At 40.2% G+C, this 19,542-nt stretch overlaps 1 protein-coding gene across 1 annotated transcript in view; it reads left to right on the top strand.

The window, feature by feature from the left end:
* The window catches only part of EFHC2 (EF-hand domain containing 2), a 158,975-nt gene that overhangs the window by 39,352 nt on the left and 100,081 nt on the right, over window positions 1-19,542 (top strand). The window contains 6 exon segments of the mRNA XM_061178968.1: window positions 3,733-3,881; window positions 3,883-3,957; window positions 6,832-7,083; window positions 9,252-9,365; window positions 9,695-9,833; window positions 15,897-16,062. Coding sequence (XP_061034951.1) covers window positions 3,733-3,881; window positions 3,883-3,957; window positions 6,832-7,083; window positions 9,252-9,365; window positions 9,695-9,833; window positions 15,897-16,062 — 895 coding nt within the window.

Here is a 19,542-nt window from a genome sequence, read left to right as displayed (position 1 = left end):
TAGTATTTTTAGGATACACATGATGACAAGTGGCAATTCCACTCGTATATTCATTCACCTAAGAAATACCTGCCTCTAGACTTGGATGTACCCTAGGTCTGCAGTGTTACTAAAATGAACTAAACATACTTAAGATAGAAGTAAGAGGTTGGAGTCTTAATTCTTGAAGGTGAATTCCTAAAAACTAAATTTAGTGGTATGAGCAAAGATCTAAAGCAATTCCAAACTGAATGAAATGAAAACGCATTAAACATAAATGGATATATCATCATTTTGATCTAAACCACAGGGGAGTGTTAGAAAGTTAAAGCTTGCAGAGTATAATCAGATAGCAGGGCCTTTAAAAAGAAAGAGAGATGAGAAATATGAAGATAAAGAAGAGCTTAAAAGCAGACACCTGATGCCTGGACATCTGCCCAAATTGTCTTTATGGACCAATTAAGAAGATAAATATCTGAACATTTCAAGGGCAGATATAGTGCTTTTGTTGTTGTTTTTCCATTTTGTAATGTTATTTTTATTTATATATCTTGATGGTCTTGGGTGCTCTTCAATGTGTGCCAAAGACATGGCATCCTGCATATATCTTTGATATTCCAGAACAAACTTCTGCTGGTGGAGTTTCTGCCATTTATCATGGAAAACTATAAGCATACAAATACCAATAAATAGAAATTTTAATTCCCAAAGGGCACAGTTGAGAGGTCCCACAAATGTATTTTTGAAAGCTCTCATGTGTAACTACATTTCAAATGCCCACGTTACTTTTCTGATTAACATGGGATTGTGACTTTGGATTTCTCGTTATTAAAATTTTCTTGTTTAGTGTTAGACCCGCCTTCTCTTTGCAATCCATGAATGGTCAGGACTCTCTTCTGTTGCCACAAAGAACTTCCCTGGCCTCTTCTGAGAACCATCTAGTGAGAGGAGTGTGGGACCTAAGATAAGGAAGAGTGTGGACGTTGCAGATATGCAGGCTCCTGGGGGGGGCGGGGACAGGTGACACAGTGGTGTTGACCCTGGCGGGGGATTGCTGCCGCTGGCAAGTGGGCCCTCTCCAGAAATTTACTCTTAGAGAAGAGAGAGGCTGTTCTTTTGGAAGAGCAACTCCATCATCTCTGTTTCACGGTGGCTGGCCGCTCTTCTCCCCATTTCTATCCTGTTTTGCCTAAGACACTCCCTCCCCTCCTTCACTTCAGTAATTTGTGGCTGTCATACAGTGAGATACAGTTCAGTGCAAACTGTGGAAAGTAATGGTATTTACTTAGACCTTGAAAAACCCAGGTTCGAGATCTTTTTCTGCCATTTGTGAGTGCATGACCTTGGGCATGTCACTTAACCATCCTGAGCTTTGGTTTTCTCATCCATAAACTGAATATTTGTATTTCATGCATTATCTGCCTGGTGGGATTATTGAAGATTAAATGAGAAAAATATATGAAAGCATATCCTAGGGCTATGATGATGATTGTGATGATTACTATTTAAAAGCTCAGTGGGTGGGCCAGTTCTTCCCGCCTAGAAAAATATAGGATTTCTATTTGAAGTCTTACTGAACAGAAATCAGCACTAATTTGCTTATTTGAATTTTTATGGTGAAGTACAAATGCAAGATAGATGGAATTCCTAAAGAAGCTCTTGGCTGTTGAATAAATTTCATATATTTTGAAAACTGTCACAATATAAGTATTTTTAAAGAGATATATAATGGTTCGTGAAAATACCTGAAATGCCCATGCTTTTATGGGTGTTTAGTATGCAATTTGTTCTAAATGTCTAATCTTGAATCATTAAATAATTTGCATACTGTTTTCAGTGGCATGAATTAAGGGCTAATTGAAGTGTAATTTTTTGCCGTAAAATTATATCATCTTTTATGTAGTACATTTAAAAATATTCTGGGCCAGTTCTAATTTTATAGTTTTATTATTTTAATTTAATGTACCGAGTAATTAAAAATTGCTACAAAGAAAAGAAGATGAAAATGATTTTAGTTAATTTCCCCTCAACAGAGTGAAAAGATGATTAGTAGAATAATGGAACAGAGCTCAACACAGTTCCTGGCACATAAAGATATTCATTAACTGTTCCCTAATGAATAAGGAATGAATAATTTCTAAGTATTTCTAGACTTTGGGAAAAGGCACCATTCTCAGTGTTATACAAAATGTGAAGAAGATTGCTTGACATCTTTATACTAAAATGCCTCCATACACAGGTCACACAAGCCAATTTTTCTTGAACCATTAGACCCTCAGTTTGCTCTGCTTGCCTTTTCTCCTTTTGTCTTTGCTCCTGGAGTAGATTCTCAGGCTTAAGTCAGTTTACAGAGGTTGAGAGACAATTCTCCACAGGTATCTTGCATTTCTGTGGATCTTGCAAGCAGAGACACTGTCTGCTCTTTGTTCTGGATTATCTTTTCAAGGATGTTTATATAGCACACAGCTTTGGAAGACAAAGATAGTCTCTCCTTCTGGAGCAAAGTGCAGGTTTGCTCACAGCCTTGGAACATAGAGGTGGTGTCTCCCTCTAGAACAAAAGGCAGACATGTTTACTGTCCAGTCTAATAAAGGTAATTTCTCCCTCTGAGGCAAAAGGCAGGGATGCTTATTGCCCATTATAATAGATTCAGGTTCTCTCATCTCAGGGTTGCTGTCCTATAACGTGTAACCTACTGCATGTGCAGAAGTTACCTGGCCCTTGTTGTGTCACCCTGTGGGAATTCGGGCTCAGGAAACTGGTACAAAAATGCTGATGTTCTGGCTACTGTTATTACTGTGAGTAATAAACTGCCCTTTGTCTCTAACCAAAGCATCTCATGTCTTCTACCAGCATCCATGAAATTGTGGCAGGCTGACTTGTTAGCTTGAAAGTAGGATAAACTCTCAAACCCTAAACACTTCTTGACAACAGGTTTCAGCAGTGTTTGGGTAAGTTGGCTGGTGTGGTGTGGTGTAGTTGGTACATTCATCTAGTTAGCGAACCTTTTTACCTCCAGTGGCTAATTGCCATTTGGGTGTACTTGGGGACCCTGGGTCCATATTCTCAAGAGGAGAAGTGAATGGGCATCATAGGGTTGGAAGTAGAAGAGGGGATGAGATCCAGAACCTTTAGCCCAGAGCACTGGTTAAAACTATGAAGCCTCTGATAACTCTCACTTTGGGGGAGTGGATGGGTGGCGGTGGACAGAGTCTGTAGAGGAAGAAGGAGGGAGAAGAGGTTGGTAGAGGGAAGAAGATTCCAAGAAGCTTCAAAGCAGCATAAAGTCATTCACGCTTATAGAAGCCGTAAATCATGGTGTTAGCATCTACCATAGTGAAGCTTATTAGCTTACTTTTTTCAACCAAGAGTGTGCATTTTTGTGAGTACTCTGCTTTGGGGTCTTAGTTCCTTGCGTACTGTGCTCACATGGAGTGCTAGTGGGTGAAAGTGAGCATGCTTGTTTTGGGAAAAGACATGATGGTAGTGTCTGGCACATTAGGTCACTCTGTTCATACCCCCTCCTCCTTCCCCCCTGCCCTAGTCTTTATGGTTTACTTTAATAGAGTAAACCCTAGTACCACTTAGGCAACTCTAACAACATGCAAGGTTGGTCATGCTACTTCTCCAAGAACCAACCCTTTGCCCGCTTCACTGTGGTGGGAAAGCATTCAGGGTTGTTATAAAGATGTACTGTGATCTCTTTCTGGTGAGCCACACGATGAAACAATTGTGTTTTATTTCACACCGTAGGAATTTTTATCCGGCGTCATCGGATTTCTCTCCCGCCTCCTGATGAGGATCAGTTTTATACTGTGCATCATTTTAACATCAACATAGACATTGTCTTTTATGGTCGGACATTCAAGATTTACGACTGTGATACATTCACAAAAAACTTAATTGAAGAAAATAGGAGTCAGATTAAACCCTCCAGGACAGTGTCCAGAAGATCCTTACCTGAAGACACAGAGAGAGGTAAGTTGATTCATCCATGAACTCTTATCTTCAAGATGAGAATCCCTTCAAAGTCAGTAAAGGGTATTGGTACTCCCGATGCAGATGTGAAAGAACTTTGGGGGCCATGGTCACTGGAGTTGTCCTGTTTTCCTCTGGGCTGGAGGGAAGGCTGGGTGTTGGCTTCGGTGCAGGAGATGCTCACTTTCTGCCCCTGCCCCCACTTCTCTCCACGGAGAGTCTCCCTTCCAGGCAGTAGGGGTCTTCAGCGAGCTGCCCGTATGGGATGGTTTCTAAGAGCCCGTGATTGGCTTTGTGGTCACTGACAGTGAAAGAGTTGGGTCCACGCTTACCTGGCTTTTCTTTTCCCATTTTAGTTGCCTAACTCTGGGAAAATCTTTGCTCCTGTGCTACCGATTTACTGAACCCTTTGGGTACGCCTTTTTCCTTCTTCCTTGGGACTCCCAGCTCCCTTATGGTGTTATCAGACGCAGAGGTGTTCAGAAGTGAGGAGGGCCATGATTTCGACGTACTCCTATGATGACAGGATGCATGTTTTCGAAGGCTGACCCCAGCTAGTGTAGGGAGGAAAGAATCAGTGTTAGTAGTATTACTGTAGCCTTTCCAAAGTTTTTTTTAATGATCCCTTGGCCCAAATTTTATGTTTTACAGAAAAATCTGAATACCCAAAAGGGCAAGTGTCATGTGGAAGGTCACATACCTCACCAATCTTCTTGCTGGGCCTTGAACTCAAATCTCTTGCTTCTTATCCTGATTTTCATTTTTGTCATTTGTTTCTCTTTTTATTGAAGTATGATTATGCGCAGTAAAATACACAGAAATTAAGTATACAGTTTGATGGGTCTTAACAAATGCATACACCCATGTAATCCACATCCAAAATCATGGTATAGATTTCCATCCCCCCAGAAAGTTCCCGCATGCCTTTTTGCAATCTATCCTTCTCCCCACCCAGGGATAAGCACAGTTTTCATTTCTATCCCTATAGATTAGTCTCATTTTTATTGTTTCTAAAACTTGTAATTAACTTCTTTGCAGAAAGATAACATAAAATTTAGAATAAAAATCTCCTTTGATTCTGCTTTGATCTCTTGTTAAAAGCTGCATGTAGGATCATTCATCTATTCCTGCCTCCTAGCCCCAGCAGAATTACCCTCTAATGCTGTAGGCATACAACCCTCCTGAGAAATATATATTGTTGATCCTGGAATATCTAAGGTGAAATCCCTGTGGCATTATACTTGTGTGTATTGGCATGCAAGGAGATTTATGGTTTGGGTTCATTTCTACTTTTTCCAAATGCCCTAGAAGAAGGAGTCTAGATAAATACAAAAGTCTTTAGAACCAGCAGAGAGAACCTAAAAGAAATGGATCTATATGATTTACCACCCTTTGCATCTGGCTACATTCATTCACTAACAGCTGGTATTATATGATAGTGATTGTGAATGATGATGCATTATATGAAATACTTAGAACACTGTGTTATTTCATAAGTTTATAAGGAAAATAATCTTTTGTTCCAGGAATCAAGAATAAATACCAAGAACAGCCAAGAAATGTTTTTCCTTTCAGATTGGAAGAATCGTTTTAGGATTTATTCCCTCAGGGAGAAAGCTCTTCAATAAATATAGAAATCTGTGGAAAATTAGGAGTTTAGTAAGAGGCTTTTATATTGACTTTAATGCATTTACTTCTCCAGTGTTTGCTGCCTTGAAATGTAAAGTTAAAATTAAACAATTTAACTTGAACTGAAAAGAGCCTCGATGGTATATAATCAATAATGCATTTCTTAGAGGCCTTATAATGCCAAAGAAAGATTTTTCAATCGTTGAAAGTAGAGATCTCGTAATTTCATTTATATATCAAGGATAAGACTGAAGAGCCTCTGGAAAGGCCATCATGTCTCCCCCACTGTCTTGGGATAAGTCTGCACCTAGACTGCCCTGGACAGATACAAAATTTTGAGAACTTACAAGTAAGATTACATAACCCGATGTGGGACTACATCTCCCTTGGTAGTGAGCACTTCCTTATATAACCATCCTATTAGGCTACATTAGATAGAATGGGGGCGGTTTGCTCCAAGACAGGGCTGAGACTGTGCAAATAGAGGAGTTGGGCTGAGAAGACTGCCGAGCTAGTGCTTCCTGATTTGGGGGCCAGAACCCGCGCAGTAGTTCTGTACAGATTGGGAAGTTCTCCATTTGCTCTGCTCCTGTTTCCATGGCCTTTCAGATCTTCACTATCTAAAGCTTTTGAGCAAAATAAAACTGTGAATATATTTCTTCTCTTTTACCTTCACAAAAATCTTTGGATGAGTAAGAAGCATATACAGATACGAATTTTCAGTGAAAAGAATTTTTTGGTTGAAATATAATTAACATAGGCTTGGATGTACAAATATTAAGCATACCCGTTGACAAGTTTTTAAAAATGTATACAATTTAGTAACCAACACGAAAATCAAGATAGAGAATATTTCCATCACCCCAGAGAGTTCCCTTGTCCCCCTTTCCAGTCAGTCCTCTCCCCAGAGGCAATAACTGTTCTAATTTCTGTCACCATATATTAGTTTTGTCTGTTCTTAAACAAGAATTTTAAGTCTTTGAGAAAAGTCAGTTTTCAAAAACATTATAGAAGTATATTTTAGTGTGTTAAAATAATAATGAAAAGCTTCCTAATACTTGATTGTCTGTATTTCTAAGGTTGAAACTGGTTATATATGCATATCGTGTATGTTGTTAGTTGAAATTTTTAAAAATGTCACTGAATAGTCTATAGGAAAGATACCTTTATATTCTTTGATTGCTTGCATCCCAGAAGCAACTATGGAAAAACTTCCACTCTCATTAACCTTTTCTCCATTGGCAGAAGCTAGACTGCATGGAACCCTTACGTCCCTATGAGTCCTTTGACACTCTGAAACAGTTCCTTGAGTATGATAGGAAGGTTTTGCGTTTCTTCTGCCTGTGGGACGACTCAGGCTCAGTGTTTGGGGACCATAGAGAACTCATCCTGCATTACTTTCTGTCTGATGATACCATCGAAATCAAAAGAGTATTGCCACATAACTCAGGAAGAGATGCTACGTCATTGTTCCTCCAGAGGAGGAAGCTACCTAAGGTGAGCAATGGACTGCTTTCCGAGTTTGCTTGTGGGCTGAAGACTCTAGTCACTCACTGTCTGGAATGTCATGTGTTATGACTGTGTGATGACAAGTCACCCTGTATTAGTGCAAGTGTTTAGAAAACTTTCACTTTGTGCCCTCTATTAATGTACATCTATGAAAGTAATACAGAGGATATGACAAATTGGAGTTGGAATATTCAGGGCTTGAGGCAAGTAAAGGAAAAATGTCAAATGCAAGAGAACTACCTATTCATCAGTGAGTTCACCATGAGTCTTATGAAGGTAAATGACTCTCTAGTAAAAGGATTGCTCGTGGCCTTGGGCAGGGCACTGGCCTCTGGCCTCTGTAGCCTACTGAGGAGATCCCATTGTATTGGTCTGGGTTGTGAATACACACACACACACACAAGCACGCAAGCACACACACACACACACAGGAGTGACTCTTCTGAGAGTAGCCACCAGTCACCAACTAGCCACTGGCTAGCAACAATGATAGCTTTTGCATTTTTACTATTAAAAAAGAGTTGTCCAAGTGATTTCTACATATGTTTATGGCCATTTGAGAGCTAATGTAACCTGGGTGCAGCAGAAATGGCACAGAGACAGAAGACCTGGGTTAGAATTGTGAGTCTGCCACTTAACAGCTGTGTGACCTTGGGCAAGTCATTAACCTCTCTGAGCGTATTTCCCTATCTCTAAAGTGCAGTTAACTAGGCTTCCCTCCTGAGATAACTGTAAAGACTGAATGAGATAATATAGTAAAAAGCACTATCTAAGGACCTATAAACACCTATAAGGACACGTGAAAGTATCAAGGCTTATTCACAGCTCTATGTTATATTTTATTTCTTATTTGGATAAAGTATTTTGAAACTTAATTCTTAGTGCTACTGAAAAGATTACTGTAATGCTCATTTCTGATGCAAACAACCACTGGTTATTTGCTTATCACGGGAGACTCTTCCAGATTCTCTGAGTCTCCTGCCAGAAGTCCTGCTGTGTTGCTTCTTGGGGCGGGGGCAGGATTTGTCCCAGAGCGAACTCTGGGCGTATGCACAGCAGGTGGCCAGGAGGTGCCAGGGAAGCCTGTTTTTAGAATGGCTTTGAAAAATAGGCTAAATATAAAATAATAATGACATACTACCTGACATTTGCAGTGTTCCTTGACATCAGTTGCTTCATTTATTCATTCATTCAACAAATATTTAGTAAGTGTCAGCTGTGTGCCAGCTCTGGGGTTACAGTGAGAAAGAAAATGGATAAAATCCTGCTTCGTGGAGCTTCCATTCTCGGGAGAGATACAGTAGCAGTGGGTGTTCCCTTGACACTCACAGCATCCTTTGAGAAAGCAAGGAGTAAGTACTGTTGTTGCGGTTAGATGACACAACTGAAGTCCTGAGAAGATAAATGCCTGGCCCCATGTCCTGTAGCTAGGAAGCAGCGAAGAGAGAGTTTGCATCTAAACGTACTGTTTTTTCTTCATTACGTGGCTTACTGACACCCCACACATCATAAGTTCACACATTGAAACTTAAACATTTTATGTCACACGTATGTGGCATGATTCAGATTTCTCATGTGTATGGGATAAACGGATCACTATCAATTTCTATAAGTTAGTTCAGATATTTCCTGCCTGGACCACCTCCAGTGCGGGTGGAACTGAGGAGTGCCCTTCTTGGCTTGCTCCGGGCCACAGTTTCTGTTAGAGGCTGACCGCACTCCATTGCCAACGAGTGCGTCCTTGCTCAGGATCAGGCAGGGTGCTAAGCAAGTAAAGAAGGCAAGGCAGGGTTTCTCCATCAGGGCGTTTTGGAGTTTAAAGATGACTGCCGATGAAGCAATTAGAGAGCAACAAAAAGTGGTTTAACCCTGAGGTAGGTGCTACAGAAGTTTGAACTGGGGACAGGCCAGTAGGATGGGAGAGGTCAGGGGGAAAGATGGGGCTTTATCAGGGCCTTGAAGGAGGGGGGGAGTGTAGACCAGCCTGCAGCGGGTGGGGAAGCATGGGGAAAGGTGGCTGGAGTCTGTGTCCTGTCTTCCTTGGGATGGCAGGGAAGAACCATACAGGGTGCCTCTTCCCGCTTGAGTCCCTCAACAGGAGCATGTCTGTGTTTAGAGGCCATCCACTACATCTTGATTTGATTTTTATCTTCCAGTATGGTCCCCCTGGAATCTATCAACCAGGCCAGATAACAGACCGGACAGTTCTCAATGGAGATGGTGGCTTGTCAGAGAACTGAGTGTATGGCTGCCTGTTGGATAAATACAAGGTGAGTCATGTTTTATTACTGTTTCCAGTGTGACTTCCCTGAAACCTGGAATGTGGGGTGAGTTATGTGTTCTGCTTCTGAGAGATTGATTGTGAATGAAATCGATGAGTATATAAATATATGCATTGCACTGCCATTTGGTAGCACTGCATTGCTAAAAGAATGTTTTAAAATGTTAATATTGAGCGATTGTCTTTTGATTTGATTTAAAAATTTTGGTTATGAATGATATAGTTGATTTTTTAAAATTTCTTTTTCCCTTTGGGGGTGGGTGCCAATGTCTTTGGTGGGTCTGTGGTGTCAACGTCACATTCCTTTGTTTTTATTAGCTAGGAAAAGTAGACCAAGAGTTTTACAGAGAGAGTGACCTGTCCATAGGAACCACCATCAATGTGTGGGGAAGGAAAGTGCTCCTTTGTGACTGTGATGAATTCATGAAGACTTATTGTAAGACTAAATATGGAATTGGTAAGTGATACATCTGTCAATTAGAAAATAATATTTAAAACTTAGAGTCTTTGTTCCCTAGTTAGGCTTGATCTGACTTTTGAGGTTCAAATTCTAAGCTCATAATAGCTACCGTTTATTGAGCATTTGCTAACTGCTGGGCATCTGTTGTCTTATTTATTCCTAACAACAATTCTAGAAAGGTAGGCTCATTATCCCCATTTTAGAGGTGAAGAAACCATGGCGTACGAGGGGCTTACTTGTCGAAGGTCATGCAGCAAGTAAAGGGTGAGCCAAGACTTGAACTTGTCTGCCTGATGCCAAAGGCTTCCATTTGCCCGTATAGCCCCCTGCCTCACTAGAGTATGGGGGAAATGCTTTGGTTAAGCAATTGAAATGGAAATCCAAACACTTTTCTTTTCACTGAATTCTTGCTTACCACAGAGGATATACTTATTTGAGCTCTCTGGGGAATTGTGCCAATTTGCTCTACCTTTCCTGGTGAGGCTCAGCCAGGCTTCCAGCTTCTCTCTTCTTAGATATCCATTCCATTCAGATCAGGTTAGCGCAGTTCAGAATGAAAACCAGTGATTTATTAAGCACCTACCACATGCAGGTCATTGCAATCGACAGAGGAGCTGCAGAGTTGTGTAAGGAGTTTCTAGGCTTGAAGGGGAGCAGAGAGCTACCGCATGTTACACGGTGTTGTAAGAGTCACAGAAGCAGGTGGAGGATCTGAGGCGAAACCTGAAAAACAAGCCCCTCCATTTGCTAAACCTGCCGGCCAGCTCTGCCCCCACCTGGGCCCTCTACCCCAGGCTCCAGGTACCTACCGGTGCTTGGCGAAGTGGGGTGGTGGAAGTTGCCAACCTCCCAGACTGGGGTTTGGAGCTCTGATGGGGGATGCTTACCCCTCTCTGAACCTTGGAGCATTCATATGAGCTCACTTCCTGAGCGATGAGTTGGAAGCCAGAAGCAACCACAGCTTCCTAAAAGACAAGGTGCTTTGTCTTTAGAATGAGACGAGGCCCACCTTACGTGTCTTGGTGTCCGCACTGTGTCATATTCCTGGCCTCCTGGGAATCTTTATATTATGGGAGAAGGCACACAGCATACAAAGGGGCTGGAATAAAAAAGAATTTCAATTTCCCTCCTCTGTGCATTAAGGGAACTTGTTCCACAGCATCTGCGTGCCAGATTAGTCAAAATGGAGCCAAATTGGTGGCCTCTTCTTATATTATTTTCTAAAATTAGTCCTATTTAGTGGACACAGTTGGGCATATTTGGTTTAGGGACTGAGGGCAAGAAGCAGCCAGGAATGTGCAGGTAGTGGCTGCTGTAGAGAAGCTGCTAGTGACCCTTAGATAGTTGGGAAGGATAGTTTGCTTTTTAATAAATGTAAGTGCCTGTTCAGAATCAGCAAGTCTTCAGTGTAGACTTGGAAAATTTTTTAAAATGATATATATATGAAATGAGTCACTGAAGACATTTACCTGTGTCCTACTGAAAGATTACCTTAATTTAAAGGACGTGGTAAAGGTTCAAAACATCATATGATCCCTTAAATAGCAAGTCCAACATTCGGTTGATGTTTGTCTGTCAGCTTGATTTTGAGAATATAAAGGTCGCATTTGGGGAAATGAACGTAATGCTCGAGAGACACGGTACACTGTTAGTCTTTTAACGGGTTTGCAGGGAACTTTCAGAGGCAGAGTAAATCCACCGGTGCGCTCCAAATCTAGCCATCCTCGGCAAATGTATCAGCTTCAAATGCCCTATGGTCCATTTCAGTTGAGCCCTAGCGCTTAATTTCTTTCTGCTCACTTCTTTTGCTCACTCTATAGACTTACTGTATTACGTTTAAAAAAGTCATTTGTGCCTTTAAAGCTAATATAACGTGAGCATTATGCATTTAAACAGAAAATTATGCAAATGCAAAATTATGATGTATTTTATAGTCACGCTGACTTTTTATACTTCTCATAACATATGTTAAAATACCCCATTTAACAGACACTATTATTATACAACATTTCTTGAGTAACAGCAGTGTACTTAATATAACTAATGACTGGAAATTATATCCATGATTCAGGGTGGAGGGGAGTGAATCAATATTCTCTGATAATCTTTACATTTACTCTTCCTGACTTTTTGGTAACATTAAATTAATAGACTTAATGTTACTTAGATACAGTTATTTCTGACATTTTAATTTTGTTATAACTCACCTGGTTCTAAAAATTCATGAGACTGACCAAGTTTTATACATTATATTTTGGTATCCTTGAAGCCCAAACCAGGACAAAGTCCTGGCAATAACTGTGGTCACATTTCCTTCCTTGTCAGTAATTGTGGTCTCCACAGGAAGGAGCTGACAACTGCCAACGACACAGCTAGGGACCTCCCTAAGAGGAAGCCAGGGGGAAATTTCTAATGCAGTATACAGCCCGGGTGCTTCAGTACCGTCTCTTACCTAATGCCGCCCCAACATATTTTGGGGGAGAAAAAATGGCAGACAGACTAAGAGATGGAGTTGGCCACAGTCCCAAGAATTGTGCATGAGTAAGCTTTCTATTATGTGGAAGCAGAGGGCTTGGTAGAATTCCAAGAGATGTATGTAACCCCTGCATAAAACCCAATCTGACTCCTAAAAAGATGAGATTGTTTTGTGTATTTAAGGATTCTAAAGAGAAGGCAACTTCTTCCACAAAACAGTCCAATGTGAGTCCGCCACTAGGCAGCTTGGCCATCCCGCTGGCCCTGGCGTGTCTGCCGGGCGGGAGCTTGTCACTCCGTCATTATTTCATGTGCATGAACACGGACTGGCAGATGGAGGCCTGTCGGACTTTCCTGTAGCCTGAAGGTTGGAAAAGGCTCCAGGGGCTCTAGCAGGTGTTTCTTTCACTGAAGAGACAGGGATTTGAATGTAAACTGTTCTTACCTAGAATTCCTGCCTTGGGTTATTATTTCTTTGTCTATAAGAGGACTTTCTTATTATCGATTCTTAGTGGTTGGGACAGCCAAACTAGTAATAAGACCATTCATTCGCATTGTTCTCAAATACTTATTAGGCTATACCGACATTAAGGATAAGCAAAAAACTGAAAGCACCTTTAATTTTGTGGAGTTGTTTATGGCCGCCTCTGAACTCTTGGTGTTAGAAGCAGCAGGGCATCCAAGATGAGAGTCTAATGATCACTTGAGCAAATTAGCCATCCCAAGGTGCAGCGACAGAGGTAGAATTTGCTTCTCGTCTCTCCACATGGCTTTGATAGAGCTAACAATTTCACCTTTTTTTTTTTAACCTCTCCTGTGAAGTGAAGAGGGTTGAGGATTAGATGATTTCTAAGGGTTTTCTAGCTAGAGCTAGAAAATTATGTGATTCACTAATTATTTGACCCAAAAATGAACGTCCCACCAAAATCATTTGACCTGGGTATTGGGTACAAGCAGAGGTGGATTTACCTTGAAGTTAATGAAGCTTAAGCTTTAGGGTTCTTTCTTTGCAGGGGCCCCACTCCAAGGTCCTGGGCCTAATTTTGTCTTAATTATTTGACATTTTTAGTCTTAAAGAGCTTCTCCCAAATTATATAAGCTTTAAACCTGGGTCCATATCTGGGTTACTAGTACATCAGAGATGAACTTCGATGAAGGCTCTTTCCAGGATGGTTTCCAAATGAGATGATGAATCGTAAATCACTGTGAAGGAGCATTAAGACATATCCTTTAAAAAAATCTATCACCTCTCGGTAAATTTGTTGCAATCTGGTCAGTGTGGATGGACATTCAATATATATGTTTTAACAAGTCTTTTGGAATTAGAGGAATCAGACTACTTGAAAGACAGATGTGTCTCAGGATCCATCAGAGTTGTCAGTTTAAGGAGATATTTGGGAAGATGCTTTGTAAAAAAAAAAGGTATACTTTTTCATTAAGTATTTTTTTAACACCTGAAACATGCAGGATGCTGGGGTGATGGAAAACCAAAGGCAGAAAGTTATTCAGGTGCGAGTTCAAACCTTTGTGAATATACGCAATTACCCAGAAAAATGAGATCTTCAGTCAGGGTATCCAAAAAGATTGGATTGTTAAAAAAGTCAGACATGGTGGAGTGGAACAGTTCTCGGCATTTATACACTAGATGGCACTGTGGGTGCAGAGGAAAGCTCTAAATTGATTCTTTTGTTACTTAAATCTGTGGCAAAAATTATGTAGTTGAGAAAACAGCACTGTGTTATAAAACCTGTAATTTTGGGGGGAGGTGTAGAATGCATTCTTAATTACTGTGAGATTCAATATGTGTCCTCTTTTGGTTAGGCTGCGTAGATTAGTATATAGAATTGTATGCGTATGTCCCCTGTTAGAAGAAACCAATCACGCCCCAATTTTCGAATAATCATGTAGAGCTCTCCCTGCAATCCCTATGGTCCTTTTCCTAAAATGAAGGTACCAGTTAGTGGTGTGTTTCATGTAACAATTAGCAATGAAAGGGTCTACTGTATTTCTGCCTAATCCCAAGATTTGAACTTTCCTCTTTATTACCAAAGCTTCTCTTTAATTGCCACAAAAATAGCAATAGGAGAGGCTCACCAGTCACTTCCGTACCAGCAGTCTGGCTGCCCCCTTTCACTGAGTCAGTGAGAAATATTTGATGGCATTCTCTTTGCCAATATGTCTTCTGTAAGCAGTTTCTGTTAGGATGGAACAATACTCTTTTGGGGATTATGCTTGAGGAGATTTCACACAAAGGCTGTTAGGAAGTCTAAGTAAATGTGAAAGTTGAAAATGTTTTCAAATCAGAGTTAGAAACAGCCTCAAACCCTTAGCCTTTTGATCAATCAGTACAAAAAAAGACTCCCTCAATTTTAAGAGTTAGGTTGCCTTGGATGACAAATTGATGCACATTTTCAGTTAGAGAGGTATGCACTAAATCTGTACTCTTCCTTCTATTAGAACTTTGGCAATGGAAAAGGAAATCTTTGCTTATGTGAACCTCCTTTCACGCACTAATGGAAACGCCTATGGGATAGTCAACCTTGGGGAAGAGGTAGAAATTAGATTCCATGGGTTGTTTTGTTTTGTTGCTTTGTTTTGTTTTGTTTTAAGAAAGACCCTGACATCTTCTTTGCCATTTGTGGTGTGGCAAACACAGGTGACTGGGATCTGTTGAGTCAATGTATTATTTGCTTTGGAGAACACACTTGCTTCTCAGAGATTGTACAGCCTCACAAATGAGTACCAACAGCTCCTAGGCTATTATAAATATGTCTCTCCTTCTTCACAGATGACAAATGAATAAAGAAAGTCAACAGTATTTACCACTTAACACTCCCTTTGAGAGTAGGCAGTGGCTGTTTTAAAGGTTTTGTTCGTTTGTTTGGTTTTGGTTTTATTACTTATTTATTTATTTATTTATTTTTGCTTCATCACGTTTCAGTACGATTGCAGTCTTTACTTGGACAATAACAGAAGCACCCTGGAGTGGTGGTTGGTGAGAAGAAGTTTTGGTTTTGTTTTTGATCTAGACAGTGAAGTGTCATGGCCTGGAGCTGAGTTGGAGGAAAGGGAGAGGGTTTAAAAAGTGGGCACAAGAGGAGGTGACATCAGATGGGGAAGGTAAAGCAAAACACTTAGGAGTCAGTCCTGTTTGGAAAGGAATTTGATTAGTGACTGTCGACTAAAGATAGGACAGGGCTACATTACAGGTTAAAATATGGCATGGGTGGCATAAAGTTCCAAGTTTGAATTTTCCTATCATTGGAAAAATCAGGGAAGAACAAAAAATATTCTGAAATGGGGATGCAATGACAAAAGATAAATGTTTACTTATTCGACACAGACAGTCTCTCTCTTTTTTTTCTTTCTTTTGAACCAATGGCAACTATTGAGTGAGTTTTGTGGTTTTTGTAAACACGATTGAAACCTACCCTCCCAGGATTTTGCTGTGTTTTGTTTGAAAGAGTTTAAAATAGTCTACAAAGATCTCCATGTTCATCTTGAAAACATAACAAACCTTTCAAAACAGCCATAATCAGGGCAAAAAAAAATATTGATGTTTCATCTGCCTTTGTTTTGTTATAGAGAACTTTACCTCGATTTCATGCAAGGCCCCACCTCCTCCAAATATAGAAAGGAAATTTCCACGTTACACCGGCTTTGGTTCTGAAGAGGATTCTCTCTGCTCCTGCATAGGCCTCGTGCCCACACCTCATCAGAGGAACTTCAAGAAGTTCATGGAAAATGACAGGTGCTTGAGGGAACCACTGTTTTAGTCTGATCTTTCCGAAATGTGTTCAGGGTTTATAATATTGTCCTCATGACAAAACAGATGACACTTAATTTGTCTGATTTCAAGTCCAGGGACATGTTGTTATACCTTTTTAATGAAGTTGATTAATATGTAAGTATTAACAGGTTCTTACTTCAGTGGTTATTTTATTTTTTTCCAGCTTTTTGAGAAATAATTGACATATAACATTGTATAAGTTTAAGGTATGCAACATAATGATTTGATATATGTATGTATTGAAAAATGATCACCACACTAAGATTAGTTAACATTCATCATTCTCACATAGTTATAGTTTTTTTCTTGTGATGAGAACTTTTAAGATTTACTCTCTCAGAAACTTACAAATATACAATACATTATCACTAACTCTAGTCATCATGTTGTATGTTATGTTCCCAGAACTTATTTATCTTATAGCTGGAAGTTAGTACCTTTTGGTCACCTTCACCCAATTCTCCCCTGCTCCGCACACCTCTGGCAATCACCAGTCTAATCTCTGTTTCTCTGAATTTGGGTTTTGTAGATTCTACATAATCTACATATAAGTGAGATCATGCAGTATTTGTCTTTCTCTGTCTGACTTATTTTACTTAGCATGATATCCTCAAGGTCCATCCATGCCGTCGCAGATGTCAGGATTTCCTTCTTTTCTATGGCTGAATAATATTTCAGTGTGTGTATGTATCTTATATAAATACAGATATATGTATATACACACACACACACACACACACACACACATATATATGTTTTTATTTATCCATTCATCTTTCAGTGGACACTTAGATTGTTTCTCTCTTTTAGCTATTGCAAATAATACTGCATTGAACATGGGGGTGCAGATATCTTTTTGGGACAGTGATTTCATTTCCTTTGCATATATATCCAAAAGTGAAATTGCTGGATGATATGGTAGTTCTATTTTTAGTTTTTTGAGGAGCCTCCATACTGTTCTCCACAGTGCACCAATTTACATCCCCACCAACAGTGCACAAGGGGTTCCCTTTTCTCCACACCCTCACATTGAGTGGTTATTTTAATGTGTCAACTGGAAGCTACTAAAGCCATATTATCCACAATCTATATTGCCTTTCCATGTATATGTGTATATATATGCCTTTCCATGTATATATCTCCTCAAGATGGTCCCTAAGAAATGGTGTAGAGTAGGGGTCAGCAAACTTTTTCTTAGAGGGTCAGGTAGCAAATATTTTCTGCTTTGCAGACCATGCGGCCTCTGTCACAACCACTTAGCTCTGTCATTGTAGCATGAAAACAGCCACAGACAATATGTAACTACACTCCAATAAAACTGTTTATGGACACTGACATTTGAATTTCATATGATTTTTACATATCACAAAATATTATTCTTTCGATTGTTTTTGATCATTTAAAAATATAAAAATCATTCTTTGCTCATAGGCCATACCAAAACAGGTGACTGGCTGTATTTGGCCCATAGGCTGTAGTGGCTTCAGTGATTTATAAGTGTTTTTTAGCATGTTATTTGGCAATTAACATGGTTTTAATTTGAGAGATTTGGTTGAGTTCAGTAACCATAGATTGCTCGTGTGGTGGAATATGATTTCAAAAGATGGACTTTCAGAAGTGTTCCTAATATATATGAGGAAAAATCTGCCTCTGAGTCATGTGTATAGCTGTGAGCACTGCCCATGGCTACTTTTTGCTTCTTCAGAGAATGGAGGCCCTGGAGAAAGAAGTCAGGGAGGAAGAGTGGTGGGAAAATGTTGCAGATGCTTGAATAGGATGCGGGCTAAACACCGAAGTCCTGGCATGAGGGAAATAGTGGGTCAGGAGAACCTGTGGAGAAAAATGATAAAGGGAACATGGAGTAAGAGCAGGAGAAGGAGAAGAACAAGACAGCACCCTGAATTTGATAAAATTTAATGGCATCAGATACCGTTGTAGAATATTTTGAGGTGGAGAGAATAGTTTTGCTCTAACTGTAAACGTGGTGAAAATATGTTACGAATTGTGTAGAATGTCTAAAAGGCTGCCTTTGCCCTGACACGATGTCCTTTGTCTTTTAAGAAATAACCTTTTATTTGTAAGGACTTGGGAGTTTTGTTTTTAAGTTTCAGAGTTGATGCTACTCAAGGTGTGGCCTCCACACTGGTTAGAAATACAAATTCCCGTGCTTCACCCCAGACCTATCGAGGCCCAATCTCTGTGCGTGGGGCCTGGTACTGTGTTTTAACAAGACTTCCAGGGGGTTCTGGTGATGGGCACCAGGGTTTGAGAACCACTGATTTCGATCATATAAGAGGGACACCAACTCATACTCCATCCTCCCTTATAGGTAGCAGTGTTTAAAGTGAAGTTCGAGGGCAGGACTTTTGATGGATACTTTTCACTAACTGCTGTTTTGAAGGGCAGCCACCAAAGGAGGTGGGCAGAAAGAATGTCCCTATTGTAAAAGGAGAGGGAATTTTTCTTATAAGTAAACAGGATGAAACACAATCCAGTGTGTTACTTCTGGAATCCAGGGGGAAAAGAGTTCCTTGTGGGTAGTTGCCTTAGTCTCTCTTTCTGTCAACTTGCCCACAGAGCACTGACTGTAGACAGCATTCCACGTTCTTGTCATGCTGTTGTGGCCGGAGGATGGTGGTACAGGCACGAATGGGTCTAATTTCTTTTCTTTCTGTCCACTGCTTGTTCTGTGCCAGGAATACACTTCCCTCAAGCTCCTCCCACACAGTGACCTTGTTTCCATAGAAACTGGCACATTCAGCTGGAGACTTATACATGAGTTTGAATAACCCAAGGTTTTAAAACCGTGAGAACCTAAGGAAGATGATCTCACAAAGCATACAAAGAACAGTTTCTTAATGCAAATAAGTAAACCGTGAATTGAGACGTGCAATAGTACATGACATATATTGATTATATATATTGCTATTAAAAATGTACTGGCTGCTTATTGTTGTATGAGGTTAATGGTGATCTACTGTGAGTCATTGGAGGAGATAGTTTCAAGTTAAAGCATATGAGGTTTTTGATGGAATGAAGACCTTTATTGTCTGGGTAAAAATTCACTGTGGTGGCCTGCTGGGCAGATTGTCTAGTCTGACTTGGGAAAACCAGAAGAATATCTTTCTTACTGCACCTGGCTGAATTAGGTACTTTGTTCTCTGTGTGCTCACAATACTCTGCTGATCATACCTCTAACAATAATAATATTACTAATAAAAAGCAGTTTATGGTTATGGTATGCTAACTACAATACTTGATCTCATTTAATCCTCGAAACAACCTCATAAAGTCGGTAATATTATTGTACCCATTCTTCACATGAGGAAATTGAGGCTCAGAGAGGCTATACAATTTGCCCAAGCTCATACAGCTAATTTTTAGTTGAAGTAGGATTTGAACACAGGGAAGTCTGACTCCTGGAGTTCACCTTTCTTGCCC

Source organism: Eubalaena glacialis, chromosome X (assembly GCF_028564815.1).
Source record: "Eubalaena glacialis isolate mEubGla1 chromosome X, mEubGla1.1.hap2.+ XY, whole genome shotgun sequence".
NCBI lineage: Eukaryota > Metazoa > Chordata > Mammalia > Artiodactyla > Balaenidae > Eubalaena > Eubalaena glacialis.
Note: the sequence above shows the minus strand (reverse complement) of the source record. Positions and strands in the feature narration are given on the sequence as shown.